This window comes from Tetrao urogallus (genome assembly GCF_951394365.1).
Source record: "Tetrao urogallus genome assembly, chromosome: 23".
Taxonomy (NCBI): domain Eukaryota; kingdom Metazoa; phylum Chordata; class Aves; order Galliformes; family Phasianidae; genus Tetrao; species Tetrao urogallus.
The window spans coordinates 5,422,666-5,442,344 of record NC_136836.1 but is presented as its reverse complement, the minus strand read 5'-3'; the positions used below and the strand labels follow the sequence as shown (position 1 = coordinate 5,442,344).

Below are 19,679 nucleotides of genomic sequence, written 5' to 3'. Positions count from 1 at the left end.
TTCCCTGTTCCTTAATGAAAATATTATCCCTTTAGCTAAACCAGCATTTCTAACTAAACCTGGCCTTCACTGTCATCTCTGGGGGAAAATTTAGGCGCACTCTTACCCAACTTACTTACATAGGACTTCGCTCCTTTTTTAGCTACTGCCAGCATCTTTTCTTTTTCTTTCTGAAACTATCTGGGAAAGGCTGGAAGCACACGGAGGAGCTGCCGAAGTCATCTGACTCCTGTCAGCCTCAGCCCCTCTTGGTTCTGCTCCAAGAGCTCATTCTCTCTGCTTGCTTCTTCAAAGAAGGTGATGAGGATGGAGTCGATGGGATTCATGTGGCCAAGCACACTGCTGACATAAATCCCAGCCCACAGGCTCCAGAACTTGGCTGGGCTGCTACCAAGAGAAGAAAAGCTTCCTGTCATACAGCAGGCCCAGTGCAGGGCAAGACCAGGGCTGCAAGACAAGGTGCCCATAGCAAGGCACCACGACTGTGAGCAGCACTTCCTCGCAAACACTCAAAAGGCATCGGCTCCCTGGAGCTGGATTTCCACTGGCTCCGTCCCAGGTGGTGAATGGCTGGACAGCAGTTCTGGGCTCCTCTGACTGAAGGAGATCTCCGTTAGTTCTGCCCCTGGGACAACAGAAACACCCTCACTGCGTACTGCCAGCATCTCTTCTCGCTTCCAGTATTTCCAAACCAAACAAGATCACAAAGAGACTCAAGAGAAACCCGCTTCCCCTCTTCACAGGAATCCTCTTTCTGCCTCACGTATGCCTTTGTTGCCATCTCTCGCACGCCAAATGCAGGAGCAAACACTGGGCTTTGGCAGGGCTCAAAGCCTTGGCTGCTCAGGTGGGAAAGAGGCGTTCCTGGTCCACAGCCCAGAGACAGGGTTCTGCTCCCCGTCCACTGCCAGGTTCACCAGCTGCAGTTTTGGTGCTCATCCTATGCTGAGAGCACTGATCCTGCATGTTGGGACTGGGCAGCACCCCTGGGTGCTGGTTGTGAAGCCAGGGGAAGCAGGTCAGAACAGCTGGGGCAGAAAGCAGAGCTACGTGAACCCTGTACGCTGCTGCGGCCGAGCTGCGCGTCCCAGCAGGAAGCCCAGGAGTCAGCACTGCCCTGAGAGGCTTTTCCCCAAATATGCCTGACTGCAGGGGGCAGGGAAATGCAAAGGGAGGCTGTGTAAAGCCAGAATGCCTCTGGTTCATGAAAATAGGGCTGTTATCGCCAACAGTTCCCTGGGTTGGCCCTGCCTTCCCACCAGGTGCTCCATCACTGCCTCAGGCCGTGATTCAGCATTTACTCTACACTGCTGCAGCTTCCCTCTTCTCTGCTCATCTTGTTCTGCTCCAGGGCCACAGCAGAGGATGCTACACAGGACTGTTGGAAGAGCAGCTCCAGTCTGAGCCAGGCCAAGGGCAGGGGCTTGGCAGCCAAGTATCAGGCTGAGAGACGATCACATCTGAGACAAGAGAACTTTGACTGAGCCAGTTTTCAGCCAGAAGCTCATACATTTCCCACCTGGTCAGTGTTGGCTCAGCCCTCTGGAAAATGACACACATTTTCCTTGCTGCTGCGCCAGAAATCTGGCAGCACCACGCTGCTCTCCCCATCCTGGCTGCTGGAGGGACCAGAATCACTCCTTTCCCCTTTTCACAGCTGTTGCTGGTTATGAAAATGGGAACATTCCCCAGCCAGTTCTCAGCAGGAACTGCCCCTTCCAGGGCTGACCGCACGGGCTGCTTCTTCCTCTTCCCTCCTGCTGTCACAGATCTGGGTACATTCTAGTCCTGGTGAAGCACTGCCCTTCCTAGCTCCCTTTCCTCACACAGCACATGAGAGGCCCATGGCTCTGGCCTGTGAAGGGGGGGGGGGGATGTTTATTTTTTTGCCCCAGATCTAGAAAATTCTTGAGCCAATTATCCTCCCAAAATGCTGGGAAAGAAATAAGAAGCCCTGGGATCTGTCTTGCTGGAGGGATTTACTCTGCAAGCTGTCAGACTGCAAGGAAAGTGTTCCTGACAGCAGCTACCATCCCAACAGCACACGAGGAAGATCACACCTAGCGGCAGAGCAGAGGGACGCCGTCATGGCATCTCACAAGGCAGTCGTTATTTCTTGTCACATCAGACCCAGAGCCCACGCAATTGCCTGTGGTACAGAGCTCAGGGAAGACAGGAAGGAGACAGCAGGAGTCACTGCTGCTGGGAGCTGTGGGGATCCAAAGCTTGGCCAGATTCACAAAGGGCCGCCCTGCCCAGCAAGCTGAGCGTTTCTGGGAAATCCCAAATGGTGCAGCTGAGCTAATTCAGAAAGCAATTGTCTGCTAGTGCCAAGGTCAGGCTGAGTAACTCCTTCCCTCCGTCTTCCACTTCTGCTGGGTGAGGCAGGAAGCTGAAAACTCCCAGCCTGCTTCTGGGACCCCGCTATGCGACAGCAAGCGGCTGGGTAGCAAATACATGTCAGCACCAAACCCCACTGTGCTCAGTTCCCTTCTTGACTCCCAGCAGCACAGAGACAAAATTTCCTCACTCTTCATTTCACATCTCGGGGAAAATTTCTGCCACTGGTGTTGACTTAAATGAAAAGTTGGTAAATTCAGAAGGAAATGCGGCTTCATTAAGTCAGATGCTAACCTTTGGAACTGCTTTGAGAATTCTTGAGTTAAGTACAATAACTGGCTTGGAAATATCCTGGTGGTTTTGTAACCTTTAATAGCATCTGTACTTCTGCACCCAGACAAGGGTCATCAGACTGCTCCAAGATGTGATAAGATCTCCACAGAGAAACCAGGGAAGAATTCTCTTCCTGTCTTTCCTCATCCTGTTGTGATTGCCACTGCTCAGCTTCCATAAAGCAAAGGAATTACCCAAGCCCAGCGTGGCACGGCCTGGTGTATGGAGTACAGCAAGGGGCCTGTTCCCCCGAATCTGACTTCAGTTTGAAAGCTCTACGGTGACACTTCTGGAGGTGGTGAATGCTTTGGGAGCGTTGCCTCTGAGACAGAGCAGTGAGACACAGCGTTGCTGAAGGGGCTCCACATAAGGACTGCTTTTGCTGACAGGAGTTGTGTTCTTGTCATCAGAAGTCACCCACAAACTTTTCTCTTCCCAGATGTCATCTGGTGCTTTGTGGCATCAGGGCTAAAACTCCTTTGAAGCCAAGCAGCCCCAGAGACAAACCCCAGTCACCACCTGCCCATGACAGCAGGTCCCTGGCACTCAATTCGCTGGGCCTTCTCCCATTAGCAGGTCACTGAAAGCTCTGGATTATACCCAGGCAGCATGGACGCTGTAATATGCAAGCCCTGAAACTGCAGCGCCTGCTCCACTACACAGCAAAATAGGTCGTGCATCAGCAAATGAAAAAGGACAGATGGTGTCTGCTAATACAGCTTAGTTTATGGCCTGCAGGATTAACTCACTAGCTGTCATGCCTGCAGAAGATAGGAAGTGGGTGGGTTGGGTGGAGGAAACACAGTGTGCCCAACCCTACCTGTCTGCAAGGTGCACAAGCTGGAAAGGATGTCAGAGATGCTGTGAGGTTTTAAGATGCTGCCGAAGGACGGCCAGCATAGCATCTCTTCTGGGGCACCAACGCTACTGCCTCACACCAAGCTCTTCTATCCAGCTCCAGCTCCCACACTACTACTGCGAAGGTCAGCTCTGTAAAAAGATGCTGAGCCATGCAGGCATCCCCAGCAGAGACAGGGACACCACCTCTGTGCACCAACAACCGCTCTGCAGGAGAGAAGCCACAGCTTCCTGCCCTGTGCCACGTAGGGGACAGTCTCCAGTTCAGCCTTTTGAACTCCCGAGCAGCCATGTGTCTGCAGGAGTGAGACAGAAAGCTGAGGCAGAAGCTTCAGGTCTTTTCAATGCTTTCTATGTGACACACTGTTCTCCTTTCCTGGAAATCAGGCCAGTGCCTCACTCTGCACTCATTGCAGAAGACAAGCTCTGTGCCAGCATGTCACTTCTCTGCATCTGCTGTCTGAGGGCAAAACGAACCCTTCCCCACTTCCCCACAAATGTTCCTCCTGAAGGTTTCACCTCGATCTTTGCTATCCCTGCTGTGGCCAGGTTTGTTCAAACCCTGCAGGATGCTGAGCTCTCCAAAACATCGCTGTCATCACAAGGAGAGGCTCCTGAGGCAGCGCTGGGCTCCAGCCTCGCTGTGTCTCTTGCTCTCCCCGAGTGTCACAGACAGGTGGCTGCCAGAGGTGTTTGTCACCCCCACTGTCTCTTAACCACAGCTAGCTGTCACAGGCACTGGGGGTTTTCTCCAGTGACTAATTTGCCTGTGTTTATGCCAACACCAAACACGTAATTGTCTGCTTAACAGCTCGGGTGAGGAGGCAGTCTGGCTGCCTCTTTGTATTGTAGGGATCAAACCAGCACTCCTGATGGTAGCACCCTGCTGGCTAAACCTTCTCAGATATAAATCCTGTGTCATTAGGGACGGCTGGTCACCAGGAAGAGTGAATTGAGAGCAGCGATCGTTGTCACTTTTATCACCAAAGCTGTACAGAGAGTGTGCAGGACAGCCGATACATAAGCAAATCAGAACAGCCTGTGCTTTTATAACAAAAGGAAATGCTTCTGTGGAGGTGAAAAGCGTATCAGATTACTATTATAAGCACTTGCTTAATGCTCCCTACCTTTACGTCATCACTGAAGCAGACAGCATTTATCTCTACGTCCTTGCTCGGGGTCTCCTTTTGGCACGCGTGTATCCGCAGCAGGGCCAGGCCCATGGCCCATCTGGCTGAGACCTGGGGAGACAGGATGCTGAGCCACATGGGCACTGAACCCCCAAGTTGTTCCCCCTCAGATCTCCCCACCTCCCACCTCTTTTGTCAGCTGCTGACAAGCCTTGCCATGTGCGTAGGTGGCTCCCAAGCTTACAAGATGATTCCCCGCAACCCCCACCCCTCCTCATAAGTGTTCAGGATTTCGAGGAGGGGGAGCACAGCATTCCTCCATCTGCAAGCCTGCTCTGCAGGAGATGTGCGATGCTTTCACAGTGCTCCATGTGGCAACTCCCTCCCGGGATTTCACATGACAGCATCTTCCATGGAAAGTCACAGCAGGGAGTGGAAGATTGTCTGCAGTACGTGTGGGTGTTACGGGAGAGCAGAGTGGGATGAGGAGATGGAGGGGAGAGGGGATGCAACCACAGAGCAAACCAGAATCCGATGGAAAGAGCCTTGAATTCCTGAGCCCAAGGCTCCCTTCTCCTGTCTTTTGCTCTTCATTTAAAAGAATGCCAGTCCCTGTCAGTCCTGCAGAGAAAAAGGGAATCAAGCAGAATCATCTCTTTGTTCCCTGAACACGTCTCATGGGACCGCAGGAGGCAAACAGGACACGAACTAACGAGATCAGTCCAGAGAGTTGGCACACTGGGGAGAGCCCTCCCCAGCCACTGTTGTCTTCCCTGGAGAGAAATAAACGTCTGCTAATGGCATCTCCATCTGAGAAATGATCAGAGTGCACTGTCATTACAAACCAGCGGCTCCCCAGGGCTGCATAGAAAATGACCCCAGTGAACTTCAGCTCTTGGATACGCAGCTGCTGCCTCACGTATACAAAGGATCCCTCGCTGCTCATCTCAGAGCTCTCAGGGTGAGAACCTCTCGCAGCCCACAGCTGCCAATCCTGCTCTGCTGGGACGCTTGGAGGAACGCCAGAGGCCCACACGCTCCTGAGCAATGGGGCAAGGAGCCAAGATAGGGTCAACACTGAGCTTAAAACTCCGCTTGTGCTGCATGGTCCGACTCCCTCACACCTCTTTCTTGACGCTGAGCCTCTCAGGGTTGTTTGCATGGTGCACCTCATTGCACCTAGAACCCTTCAGGAGCCCTGGCTGTGACACCAAAGCAGGGCCAAAGGTCTCAGCCTGCCCAGAAACCAGAGCTGAGTCATTCCAGAGTGTTCCTGCTCAGCAACAAGGAAGAACTCCGCAGTTTGAGCTCCTGGTGTAAAGCCACTCCCCTCCTGTCCCATTTCACCCCAGATGTGGCCATTTCGGAAGGCAGCAACATGAGCTGGATTTCCTCTGAACTCCATCTGCTCTGAAGCACAGCCGGTGACCCATGAATAACTGCATGTTCATTTGGGGAAAGAGGGAGAAACCCTGAGAAGAACCTGTGTACTTCCAGGGACGTTTGAGGGAGGGACTCGCAATCAGTGCCAAAACAACCAGGAAGCTTCGGGCAGATTGAACTCTGTCTGTCCTGCAGACCAGTGACAGGAGGAGGATATTCCCCAGATATCTGAGTAACCAGGAAAGGGGGGAGGGGGCAGGCGAAGGGGACGCGGTAGAAGTGGGAGTTTCTGTTTCCTCAGCAGCAAACCAAAGCTGGTGCTCGTCTGCCAGGGCCCCACTGCAGCAACATTCCCAGCCACAGCACAGCCCTGCCCTCCATGCAAATACTCCCAGTCTGAGAGCAGTTTCACAAGCCCTTCTCGGCAGCCAGCCTCTGCTTTCACTCTCTGAATTACAGAGGGGAGTTTTCATTACATCACCACGGTTCTTCCTCCCCGAAGCCTGTGTCAGAGCAGCCACTTTCCTTCGTAGGGACTTTCAGGGTGCGGGCAGCCGAGGCAGTTCCTGGAAGGCAGCCCTGTGCCCCTGAGCTGGGCTCCACGCACATCAGCTCCCGTCGCCCCAGCCGGGCAGAGCAGCGCCCATTGGCAGCAACCGGTGCTGAGAGGCAGCATTCCCTGTGCTGCTGCTGGGAGCCTCCCTGGGAGATCCAGCATTTCAGGCAGCTGTAAAAGCTGCCCGTGACAAATCCTCTGCTCTGCTGAGGCTCCTCTGCTCTGACTGAAGCAGCAGCATTCCAGCTTTCTGCCAGCGTAAGCAAGAGCAAATTTGCCTATCGGGGCTGAGTTTCGTTCTCTGAAGCGTTTGAATTCTCTTTTTTTTTGTTTTGTTTTGTTTGTTTGTTCATATTTGAAAATGTCCCTGAGTTAAACAGTCAGGCTTGTGCCAGCTTCCCCACAGCCCCAGGTCACAGCTAACCTCACCTCCCTCCCAGCCGATGCCGTTCCCATCAGTGCCGTCCCCATCATTTCCTCTCCCAGCAGCCTCCTTCCGTGTGCTCTCTGTCCCAGCCCCGCACGCCGTGTTTTGATTTAAATCTCAATTTGAATCAAAACAAACCACCGGCTTCAAACTGCTCCCTCCTGAGGAACGCGCTCCTGGCCAGGGCTATGGAAACTCCACGCTGGAGCATCTCAGCCACACAGAACTTGTTTTCAGGCAGCTGGTCCATCCAGACCGTGGCAGTTAGAAGCCCACATCCACCAGAATGCTAAAAGCACTGAATCCTCTCAGCGGTGTGAGGACTGGCAAAAGATCTGCACAGCACAGGAGCAGGGGAGGCAGAGGACGATGCTAAAGTCAGCACGAGCCCCTCTGATCTCCCCCTCCACCTCCCAGCCCCACTTGTATCACAATACTTCATATGAGGGAGTGAGGAATAATTTCTGCCCTGTCAGCACATCACGAGCTGATGCCTTTCCCAGGGACTCCAGATGGTTTTGCTCTCTGTGGCTGCATTAGTGGTAATTCAGGCCTGCCTCACATGAGCTTTAGAGATGAAACCTTCCCATAATTAGTTACAGTCTGCTCTTGTGCTGCAGCGGACGCAGGGCTGAGCTGTCGGTGCTGTCTGGGAGCCCCGTCCCACACTCAGGCCCTGCCCAGGTTTCTCTATTTTGGTCAGCAATGTGATTTTTCAAGTGAAATCATCAGACCAAGACAATCTCAGCTGCAGACGGGTAGCGACAGCCATTTGGAAGCGTCTCATACCCAACCCATCTCAGCTAGGAACAGCTGATTTCAACATCATCTGGATTTACACTGATGTAACACCTCTTCTCTCCTTTTCCAGCCTTCCTTTCCCACCAGTGAAAGGGGAGAGGATCCTTTCACACATCAGGGCTCTGCATCAGAAGCATCCCAGCATCGCCATTCCTCCACACAAGGTGGTAACAGGAGTTGGCAGCACAGCAGGGATGGAGCTCAGTAACTCACATTGCTTCGGGGCAAAGCGCTTCCAGGCCTCCCTATGATGTCACTGGCCTCTTTTGGAGAGCTGCTTTGCTCTCTTGCTGAATTAGCTTGCTAGTAACAGGGTTCTCAATCCCCATTTAGCAGAGTTTAACACTGAGGCCAATCCCAAGCACGGTCCAAAGCTTGCAGCTGGGCCAAAGGCACATGCATTGCGGCTGGAACAGCAGAGCGTAGCAGAGGTGAGGGAGAGCTGACAGACAGGCTCTGGGGAATGACTTGGATGCAGCAGGCAGAACTACAAGGGAGGGGGTATGGCAGGCACAGAATTAACAAAAACATCACAGAAAGAAAGAGGAGAGCTGACGGAGTAGTAGGAGGGAAGGAAGCTTCACGTGTGCGCTCATGCAGGTGATTTACTCCCTCTGTGCCTACATTCATCCTTCTTTCAAGCATAGAAGCGCCACTGTTATCTCTGCTGCACAGAAAGGCTCAGGCTCTGAGCCTGCAGCACAGCACAGCACCCAGGTGCCTCCAGCAGCGCGGGCTGGGCTCGCTCAGCCTCGTTCTGCCGCCAGGAGCAATGAAAGGCAGGGAGGGAGCGCAAACCGTGATAACTGCGCGCAAACGGACTTTGCTGAGAGAAGCGGCGGACATCCCAGAGAGCGCTGAAGCCGCGCTCGCCTCGTCACAGAACGACTGCAGAGCGCCCGGTGCGAAGCAGGCAGCCTGCAGGGAAAGCGGCCGTTCTGCGCCGGTTCAACACACGCTGCAGACCTCCGTGCTTCACCTCCCACCGCAACCACAGGCAGCGCCCAGCGGGGCTGTTCGTTGGTCTCTGCGGGCTCACAGGAGCCCCGCGAGGGGACGGGAAGCTGAGCCGCGCGGGCAGAGTGGGTTGCAGCCCCGCGGGGGGGAACGCAGAGCCCGGGCGGCGGGAGGCGCGGAGCGGCTCTGCGGGCTGCGATCCTTCGTCCGGACCCTCGGCACCGCAGCTCGGCCTCACCGCCCGCCCAGGCAGCCCGAGGTCACGGAAGCTCCAGCCGGGCCCCAGAGCTCCACCGATGTCGCAGGAAGAGCACCGGACCGGTGCCGGTAACGGCGGGGCTCCAGAACCGCCGGCGGCAGCAGCACACACGCAGCCGCCGCCGCGCCGCCGCCCCGCACCTCCAGCCCGCGCTCCTTGCGCCCCTCAGGGCGCTGCCCGCAACTAAAATGGCGGCGGCGGCTTCGCCTCGTGATTGGCAGGGCGGGTGGGGGGCGGGGCGAACCACGGGGGTGGGGGTGCGGCTCGGTGGGCGGGGCGGGGCCTGGCGGGGCGGGGCGCGGCGCGCTCACGGCTCCGGTGCCGCTGTCGTTGCAGCGCCCATCGGGACGCGGTGTCCGGCGCCCGGCGCTCCCGGATCGCCCGCGGCTCGTCGATACCGTCGCCTGGCAACCGCCGCCCCGTCGCCATGGGCTCCGAGCGGGACTCCGAATCGCCGCGCTCCTCCTCCATCCACTCGGCCGCCGCCAAGTGCCCGAAGCCCGGCCGCCGCCGCCGCCTCTCCTTCCAGAGCGTCTTCTCCGCCGCCGCCGCCTCCGCCGCTGGCGGCCGCCGCCGTGCTAAAGCCGATCCGCCGCCCGCCGCCCCGCCGCCGCCTCCCGCCGCTCCCCCGGCCCCACCGCCCCCTCCGCCGCCCCCTCCGCCGCCGCCCCCCGAGGAGGCTCCGGCGGCGGCGGCGGCGGCGGCGGCGGCGGAGGGGAGCGGCGAAGAGGAGCTGGAGTGCCCGCTGTGCCTGGTGCGGCAGCCGGCCGAGAACGCGCCGCGCCTGCTGTCGTGTCCGCACCGCTCGTGCGGGGCCTGCCTGCGGCAGTACCTGCGGATCGAGATCACCGAGTCCCGCGTCAACATCTGCTGCCCCGAGTGCAGCGAGCGCCTCAACCCCGCCGACATCCGCCGGCTGCTCCGCGACTCCCCGCACCTCGTGGCCAAATACGAGGAGTTCATGCTGCGCCGCTGCCTCGCTGCGGACCCCGACTGCCGCTGGTGCCCGGCGCCCGACTGCGGGTGAGTGCGGGGAGGGGACGCGGCCCCGTGGGGGACCGCTTCTGGGACGGCTCGGGACGGGTCCCCTGTTCCTATAGGGGCTGCTGCTGCGACAGCTCGGGGAGGGGTCCCCCGTCCCTTCCCAACCCGAGGCCCGGCACAGCCTGCAGCAATGGGACCTGCTGCCCCGGTTGGGTGCCGGCTCCCCAGGCAGCTCTGGCCCCGTGCTGTGCTGTCACTAATGCACGTTTCTGTTCATGTAGATTGCTGTGGAAAGCCCACATTGCAGGCTCTCTTTGCATGGCAGGCAGCGGCCCGTGCAGGGGAGCTGATAGGCCTGGGGTACCAATATATCACACCAGGATCTGGCCTTGAGAACTGTGGAAATGCAGACTAGGGGGGACCTCGTAGTGGAACTTGGAAGGGGCTTTAGTTGAGCTATCATTTCCTTCATCTAAAAGAAAGCTTGCTTTTTCTGCACAAATGGGAAGCACAGAATTTCCCCTCCGCGTGTATTGCAGCAGCGTGTGCACAGGGGCATGCTGCACCTTCCTGGGGAGGGAGGAGCTGTAAACGGTCCCTATTTCCCAGCAAGGATGCCTGCATGGCACAGAGCAGTGATGTTGACTCATTATCCGTTGCCCAAGTGAGAAAATATCTGTCTGTCCAGAAGTCAGCCCGCCCAGCCTGGGTGACTGCACTTATCAGTGCACTGCTTTCATTTTCTCTTCTCTTTTCCTTTGAACGAACTCTGCTGAGTTTCTATTTACGCTTAAGGCAAAGCTGCCCGGAAAAGGCCTTTGTTCAGGGAACTCAGAGAAGTGCTGCAAAGTTCAGCCAGGCCGCCGTGAGAGGTGCAGCTCCAGGCAGTGTGAACATGAAAGGAAAGTCTGACCTGGCAGCGGGGGATGGAAAGCGTGGTGGGAGGGCTGTGAAGATGTAATCACAGCGTTGTCTTCTTCGCTGTCCCATGCAAACCGGTTAACCTGTCCCAGGTCCCCCGTTGCAGGTCCTCTGAGCAGCACTACACAAGGGCTGTTTCTTCAGAGAGCAGCCAGCAGCTGTGCTGGCATCTGCAGGAAACCCAGGCTCCGGGTGTTTGGTGATGTCGGGGCAGGGCAGGCCGTGCAGGCTGAGCACCAGGGGCTGCCCCCCCTCTCAGTGCTGGAGCAAACCTGGTGCTGTCAGCTCTGTGAAGGGGCCCAGCTGCAGCCTGGCTGTGGGTTGGGGCAGATGGGTGTCACGCAGCTCGACCCGCGAGCCCCTTAGTGAGGGGAGCAGTGCTGGGCATCCTCCTCCAAACCGCTTTGGACGTGGGCTCTCTGCACTCAAACAAAGGCTGCTGGAATCAGCCCTCCGGCAGCAGGAGGAGTTAATCACTCGATCCATTCTCCCCACCCAGCGCCTTCCCTTGTGCTTATGTAGAGTGGGCTATGAATTATTTACTGTGGGCTTTCCCTCCATAGTGGTGGCACTGCACCATGCCCAGCAGGAACGTGGCACACAGCGCTGCTGGGCAGGACGCTGCTGCTGGGAGCTGCACTGTGGGACGGTGGAAGCTGCCAGCCTGGTGCGCGGCGCAGCATCCTGTGCTGCACACCTACTGCAGTCTTTCGTAAACGGAAGAGCTGTGCTGTGCAGGAGGAGGAGTGCCGACACAACACAGCGCGTGTTGCCATGGGAACGCTGGGCAGTGGATGCACCGTCACTCACAATACACATAATTTTCTGTGTTTGCAGCGTTTTCACCCCTCCCTGCTACAATCAGCCGGCTGTGGAGAACAACAGAACCTTTAAGCCCGCTGCGCTGTGTGGGCTGAGCAATGTGAATGGGGCTGAGCGTGCGGCGGGGCTCAGGCTTCCCAGGAGCAGAGCGTGGCCGTGGCTGTCTGGGCAGCCCTGGCTGCTGGGGTCTCAGAAAGGCACTCGGTGTCAGTTTCCCCTTTCACCTCCATTGGGCTGAGCCAAAAAGTGTCCATTTAACGGAGGGAGGTCAGGTGGGGATGGATGTGTCGGCTGCCGCATCCTGCGTGAGAGCTCCTTTCTCGCTGACCTTGACTTTGGAGCCATTCTTCCTTTCTCTCATAGAGAAAGCTGTGTAGGTTTCAGGCTTGTGGGCTCGTTCTTGCTGTTTGTTGTTTCAGTTCCAGGAATGAAATGTAAACGAGGAGGATTTCATTTCTCATGGGAGTATGTAGAAAAACCCTAAATCTCTTACGAGGGGTCAACCCAGAGCATGAAGCTGCTGCACGCATTGTGGGCTGCTCACAGGCAGTGCTGTGTGGTGGTGGCACAGTGAGGATGCTCAGCGAGATTCTCCCCAAGTCACACAGGAGGGCCCAGGGCTGTCGCCCCGCACCGCCCTCATCCCACCTCCCCCAGGATGGGCTGATGCAAACCCACCGCCGTGCCTCCAGCCCCACGCTCTGCCCAGCAGTGTTTCTTTGGCAATTATTTCGTACCCCAGCATGAAGAAGTTGCTCCAACTCCCACGGGATGTGAATCATTGTGGTATGACACATTCGGCGGTTCTCACGCTGCAGCCTCCGAGAAGAGGCAACACAACTTGAGCTGTACGAGCTCTAAATATAAAACCCTAAATGGGAGTTGTTCTCTCTCTGACCACTGACCAAAACGCTGAGGATGGTTGGCACCCTGTGCTGGAAGCCCTCAGCCCATGGGGTGGAGGTCAGCGCCGTGCAGTGTTCTGTGTGCACCCTTCCTTGAGGAACGCTGCGGTGCTGTCAGGAGGGGCTGATGCTCCAGCTCCCTGCCCTCATTCTGTTGGTTTTACACCAGTTTGGGCTTAATCCAGAAGCAGGATCATTAGTGTCTGTGCAGTCCTGTGCAGGATCGTTGTGCCTGGCACAACTTCAGCCCTCCTAACCCCTCCGGCCATGCACCCACCCTCACACCTGGCTGTCCTACAGCTGCTGAGCTGCAGAAGGGAGCATCAGAGCCTGGATCAGCAGAGAGGGCAGGCAGGGTGAGCATCGATCAGGGGAAATCGACAGTGAGAGCTGCCAGTGCTTATCAAGGAGAGAACTCAATATTGCAAACTGTCTGTATAAAGGAAGCTGCCCCAAGTAACCCAATTAGCAGCTCTTAATTTCAGGCCCTGCGGTGCGAGGCACAGGACTGGACAGCGGGAACGTGTCAGAGCACAGGGTGGTGCAGCACCCTGCAGTGAGAGCCCTGCGGCACCCGGGCAGCACCGACGGCCGCAGGGCCGTGCTGGGCACTGCTGCTGTTCTCTGACTCTCCACATCTTTCTCCCCAGCTATGCTGTTATTGCCTACGGCTGCGCCAGCTGCCCCAAGCTGACCTGTGAGCGGGACGGCTGCCAGACGGAGTTCTGCTACCACTGCAAGCAGATATGGCACCCCAACCAGACGTGCGACATGGCCCGGCAGCAGCGCGCCCAGACGCTCCGCGTGCGTACCAAGCACACGTCAGGGCTCAGCTACGGGCAGGAGTCCGGGCCAGGTAGGGCTTCATGGAGCTGGGGTCGGTGTGTGCTGCGAGGTGTGGGTAGGGCTGGGGCTGGGATGTGGTGGAAAGCACAGCAAAGAGAGCAGAGCAGCAAGGTCCTGGGCTGCAGCAAGCGAGGACTTCATTCAAATGCAGCAGCCACAGAAACAAAGGAAAGAAGCTGCTTGCCTTCAGCAGGCCTCAGGGAGGCAGAGATCTCCAAAGAGATCCTCATCACCTCCACTGCCAACCCTTAAAGGAGGGCTGGGAAGGGCTGCATCCTGGGCCCTTCATCGCTCAGCAGCACTGCATGTACCTGAGCTGCCCTGGGTTGGCCCTGCCTTCCCACCAGGTGCTCCATCACTGCCTCAGGCCGTGACTCAGCATTTCCACTTCAGGGGCACAGCTGAGGGTCTCCAGCTGTGCAGCTGGGAGGCGTTGCCCAGAACAAATCTGGTGGGCTGCTATAGAAATCAGGATGCAAAATGGGACAGGAGAGGTGACGTGCTCGGGTCCTTCCTCCTCAGCTCTCCTCATCCGCCCCAGCAATGCTTGTGGCTGCTTTGATCTTGAATGCTTCTTACTGAGCTAGATGTTGAACAAATAGGTGCTTCTTACAGCTGCGAGTTCCAGTTTGCAGAAAATGTAGTATTAATGCCTGTCCATGTTTGGGGAGGCTCCCATGAGGTGTTCATAATGTCAAGCACAGAAAACGTGCCAACCCACAGCCTCCAGCACTGCCTGGTGGGGGCTGCTGTGTCCACAGAGCTTGTTAAAAATAGCTGTGGTGACTCTGGGAGTGGGCACTGAGGCCATTTCTCCCCATTCCTCCCTATCCCCAGACACAGCACACTGCAGTGCACATCGTGTCGGTTCCTGTGCTCAGAGTGGGGCTGCCCAGAGGTGGCTCAGCCCTGTGCTGTGGTTGTAGAGCCCTGATGAGGGACAGTGTGGTTGCTGAGGTACAAAGCAGTGAATGCAAAGCAGTTCCTGAGCTTTTTCACCCTCCTAAAGGAGATCCCAGCCAGGAGGAATTGAGCCACTGAACAGGAGATTCTTTGGTTTTTCCCACCCCATTCCTTCTGATTTCGGTGCAGTGATTAATGAGGTGTGAGCCAGGCTCTCAGCAGCTGGATCTCGTGTTGCTGAGGGTTGGAGGCTGCCAATCTGCACTGTAGCACAGACAGCCATTGCGTAACCTGACCAGATGGTGCCCGAATGAAGGGGGAGGTGGAGGACCCCCACCCTGTCAGGGCACCACAGCACCCGGCTCTGCAGCCCCAGCCCCAACGGCTGCTTCCAAACGCAGGGCAGAGGCCTCCATGCCTTGCTGCCCCAGTTGCTCTGCTGCTCCTGGCCCATGAATCACCTTTGTGAAGCAATTTAATAATGATTCTGACCTACCCTGTTGTCCTGGCTAGCACAGAGCAGGAATGACTTGTTCCCAGCACTGAAGCATGCCCTGAAACACATCCCATCAAGGCCAGAGAGAGCTTTTACAAGGGCTGTTGCTTCCAGACCTTTCTATCCAAGCAAATCGCTTTGGTGGGTGCTGTCTCATCGCTGTTACCTTCTCAGAGTAAAGAAAAACCAAGGGCACAACCAACTGGTTGTACCATCCCCACCCTCTGTGCTAGCAAAGGTGATCCAAAGCAAAGGCTCCGGGCGTAACAAGGAAACCCCCCGTGCTCACACACCTCCAACCCCATGCCCTCTTCCCCCGCAGCAGACGACATCAAGCCGTGCCCGCGCTGCAGTGCCTACATCATCAAGATGAACGACGGGAGCTGCAACCACATGACGTGTGCGGTGTGCGGCTGTGAGTTCTGCTGGCTGTGCATGAAGGAGATCTCCGACCTGCACTACCTCAGGTGCTTTGCTTCCCGTCCTCGCGCCTCTCCAAGAATCCGTTGGCAAAACTCTCTTCTTTCTGACCCAAAGTTTTGGGCTTCCTTCCCACCTTGCGGTAGAGTGGAGGCTCTTCTGCCCCTCCTGATACGATGGCATTTGAGAGCTTTGTGGCGTGCTGGGTTATAAATTCAGCATGGCTGAGGTTGGAAGGGACTTCAAAGGCCGTGTCACTGAACACAGTCCTGGTGGTGTGATAATCACCTCGAGGGCCAGATTAATCATAATGGGGGAGAAACCTTTTTTGTGTTGTTCACCTACTCCTTAAGCTCTGGGTTTGTTCCTGTGGAACTTGGCTTAGGGCTTCTCAGGGATTGCTCAAGTTTTAATGTCGTTTCTTCCTTCCATTAAGCCCATCTGGCTGTACATTTTGGGGCAAAAAGCCATGGAGTCGTAAGAAGAAGATTCTCTGGCAGCTGGGCACGCTGATCGGCGCTCCTGTAGGCATTTCCCTCATTGCTGGCATTGCCATTCCTGCTATGGTCATTGGCATCCCTGTCTATGTCGGGAGAAAGGTAAAGGTGGCAAAGCACGCGGTGGGAGCAGAGAGATCCAAGCTCGGGGCATTCTGTGTGCTCCAGGCATCTGAGCAGCAATTGGGCTCATGGGGAGGGTGGGTCTCTTCGTAGAACCCGAATTCGGTTGCATTTTCTAAGCCCTGTCTTATCTCCTGGGCTTTGTATGGGGAGAGGAGGCGGTGGCCGGTGGTTGAATCCCCTTGGATGTCACATTGTGCCCAAACCTTGAGCTGGGAGGAGGAGCCCTCTTGGCACACCCCTTGGTGGGGGCTCATAGTGTCTCCCGGTGTCTGCGTTCTCACCCAGTGCCTGTCCTTCCCTCAGATCCACAGCAGGTATGAGGGGAAGAAAACCTCCAAGCACAAGAGGAATTTGGCCATTACTGGAGGGGTCACCTTGTCTGTCATCGCCTCTCCGGTCATCGCTGCTGTCAGTGTTGGTAAGCAGGCACTGCGTGGTTCCCTTCCAGCGTGAGCAGGGCTGGAAGTCCCAACCCAGAGAGTCTGCCCAGCAGAGCTCGGCCTTCAGCTCCTCTTCACTCTGCAGGTATCGGGGTGCCCATCATGCTGGCTTACGTCTACGGCGTTGTGCCCATCTCGCTGTGCCGCGGCGGGGGCTGCGGGGTCAGCACTGCCAATGGGAAGGGTGTGAAGATCGAGTTTGATGAAGACGACGGGCCGATCACAGGTAGTGTGATGGGGAGGGCGAAGCAGGACCCTCTCACTGCCTGTTGTGTTGAGCTGAGGGGGGCCTGCATAGCTCCCAGATCTGAACATAAGCTTACTTCAGTTTAACTAGGAGGAGATAGAATTATAGAATCATAGCGTGGCTTGGAAGGAACCTTAAATATCATCCAGTCCCAACCCCTGCTGTGGGCTGGCTGCCCGTAGCTCAGGCTGCCCAGGGCCCATCCGTGGCCTTGGGCACCTCCAGGGATGGGGCACCCACCCTGGGCCAGTGCCTCATTGCCCTCTGAGTGAAGAATTTCCCTGACTCCCCGCTGTCCCTTCCCCACAGTGGCCGACGCCTGGCGAGCCCTGAAGAACCCCAGCATTGGTGAAAGCAGCATCGAGGGGCTGACCAGTGTGCTGAGCACCAGTGGGAGCCCCACGGATGGGCTCAGCGTCATGCAGAGCAACTACAGTGAGACAGCCAGCTTTGCAGCGCTGTCGGGCGGCACGCTGAGCGGCGGCGTGCTCTCAGGAGGCAAGGGGAAATACAGCAGGTGAATGGGGCAGGAGAAGGGGTTGGGGTTCCCAGTGCTGTGCTGGCCAAGCAGCTTCATGGAGGGCTCTGCTTTCCAAGTCGGGAGGTTGCACTACAGTTTTACACCATGGTTTCCTTCTCAGCTTGGCTGCTGGGTAATTGGAGACGTGTTGAAACGGCAGCCAAGACAGAGCCACGGCTCCATGCTGCTTCTGTGGAAAGCTGTTCTTCTCAGGAATTGCATGAGTCATGGATACAAACACTGTTTCAACTTTGACATGGAAAACAAAATGAGTTTACCTAAATGGAGCCAAAAATTAAAAGAAACAAGGGGAGCCATTGGTGTCGAACACTGCTATGCCAAGCTGGGCCATCACTGAGGCTTTTGCTGTCCATAGAACCATAGAATGGTTTGGGTTGGAGGGGACCTTAACGACCATCCTGCTCCAGCCCCTGCGTGGTCTGGGTGGCCCACAGCAGCTCCGGCTGTGCAGGTCTCCATCCAGCCTGGCCTTGAACACCTCCAGGATGGGGCAACCACATCCTTCATCCACCCCGTGGCACACAGGGACCGTTTGGTGCCCCCTGAGGACCACCTGAGGCATTTCTGAGCAGCCCTCTCCCTTCCCGCAGGCTGGAGGTGCAGGCAGACGTCCAGAAGGAGATTTTCCCCAAGGACTCCGTCAGCCTGGGGGCCATCAGCGACAACGCCAGCACGCGGGCCATGGCCGGTTCCATCATCAGCTCCTACAACCCGCAGGACAGGTGTGTGGTGTGGGCATCCTGGAAATGTCTGCGCTGCGGTGGGTGGTGGGGTGCAGCAGGCTGCTCCCTGGTGGCTGCTGGCTGCGTTGGTGCTGCGCCGGCACAGGAGTGGAAGCACGAACCTCCTGCGCTGCGCTGCGGCGCCCATGGGTGCCCCAGGCTGCAGCCAAGTCACACAGGGGTGCTTCTTTGTGCAGGGAGTGCAATAACATGGAGATCCAGGTGGACATCGAGGCCAAACCGAGCCACTACCAGCTGGCCAGCGGCAGCAGCACGGAGGATTCGCTGCACGTCCACACCCAAATGGCAGAGAATGAGGAAGAGGAGGAGGAGGAGGGAGAGGAGGAGGAGGAAGAGGAGGACGGTGAGCAGGAGCCGACGTGCAAACACCAAAGCTGTGAGCAAAAGGACTGCGTTGCCAGTAAAACCTGGGACATCACCCTGGCACAGCCTGAGAGCATACGGAGCGACCTGGAGAGCTCGGACAGCCAGTCTGACGACGTGCCCGACCTCACCTCGGACGACTGCGGCTCCCCCCGCTCCCGCAGCGCGGCCCCCTGCCCGCAGACCCCCAGCGCCAGAGGTGCTGAGAGCCCAAGTGCCCACCTGAGCCACTGTGCCCATGCCGAGGGCCGCAGGCTGGACGAGATGCTCACGCTGGAGTGCATCGAAGCCCGGGTGTGAGGTGCCCTCCTGCCCAAAATGCGCTGCTGTCATCGCATCTGCCGGGGCAGGGCTGTGGCTGTGGCTTCTCCTTGCAGCCCCCACCTCGCCTTGGGGAGCTGCTGTTTCTTACGTGACAAAAAACGATAAAGGAAAACATGCCCCCCACCCTCTTTTTGTTTTAATTTATTGGTTCAAGCTCTGTGAGGTGCGTACGAGTGTAAATATGTATGTGTGTCTGTACGTCTGCAACCGTCCTAAGGACTGTTTGAATAAAGACTCTGGTTGTCCTTCACGTCGCATCCAGCCCATCCTTCATGCAGACGCACGGCGCAATCCTCCCCATGGTGCCTTTGGGGGTCTGTAAGCACCGCCACAGACCAGAGGGAAGGGGCACATCTCAGCCTGCAGCATCTCCTCGAGGAAGAGGGGCAGTGGTTTGCGTGCTGGGCTGCCCTGCACTGCCTTGTCCCCTCCAGCATGGTGCATCCCCAGGGTGTCCCTGCATTATGCAGCCGCAGTGCCCAGCCCCTCTCCTTCCCGGACCACAATGATCCCAGCAGCAACCAAAGGATCTTCATCTTCCCCATCACCGGTCTCCTCATCTTCATCACCAGAGCTCCCACCACGGCCCCATGCTCTGCTCTGCAGTGTTCTGCCCTCACCCCACACTACTCCTCTGCTCCCACCTGCATTTCTATGAGTCGCCATCCCACTCCGTGCCCCCCTGCTGGGTGGGGGGCAGGGTTTGTCCACCCAAAGCTCTCCATTTCCAGGTCTCCTTGCAGCCCTCTCCCACTGGCGCTGGGCTGTGTGAGCTCGCTGATCCCGGACAGCACAGAAACATCTCCAGCCCTGAGCGGGGCACAGGACCCGTCCCCATCCCAGTCCCACCCCACAACACAGCGCAGCCATGGAGCAGCACTGAGCGCCAGATGCTGCTCGCTGCTGGCCAGGACGTGAGTCTGTCATTACTGCCCTGGTACTGCTGCAAAGATGGTTGGATTCAGAGCTTACAGGAGAGCCTTTTCCCTCTGCTGACTGCACTGACACGCACTTTATTTTGCAGGTATTAAAAGACCGAAAGCACAGCCCCTGCCCA

At 57.0% G+C, this 19,679-nt stretch overlaps 1 protein-coding gene across 2 annotated transcripts; it reads left to right on the top strand.

Annotated features, from left to right (window-relative positions):
- Positions 1-9,471: 9,471 nt before the first annotated feature.
- Positions 9,472-18,598, top strand: RNF19B (ring finger protein 19B; the record flags this gene model as incomplete). Of its 2 annotated transcripts, none has more annotated exons than XM_079545953.1 (9): positions 9,472-10,067; positions 13,327-13,532; positions 15,247-15,388; positions 15,778-15,940; positions 16,268-16,382; positions 16,490-16,630; positions 16,961-17,168; positions 17,783-17,914; positions 18,112-18,598. In XM_079545953.1, 9 exons carry the CDS (start codon positions 9,472-9,474, stop codon positions 18,596-18,598), a joined length of 2,190 nt encoding a protein of 729 aa, XP_079402079.1. The 2 variants fall into 2 exon arrangements, with proteins under 2 accessions (XP_079402079.1, XP_079402078.1); XM_079545952.1 differs by having other exon boundaries at positions 15,244-15,388.
- Between the last annotated feature and the right edge of the window lie 1,081 nt (positions 18,599-19,679).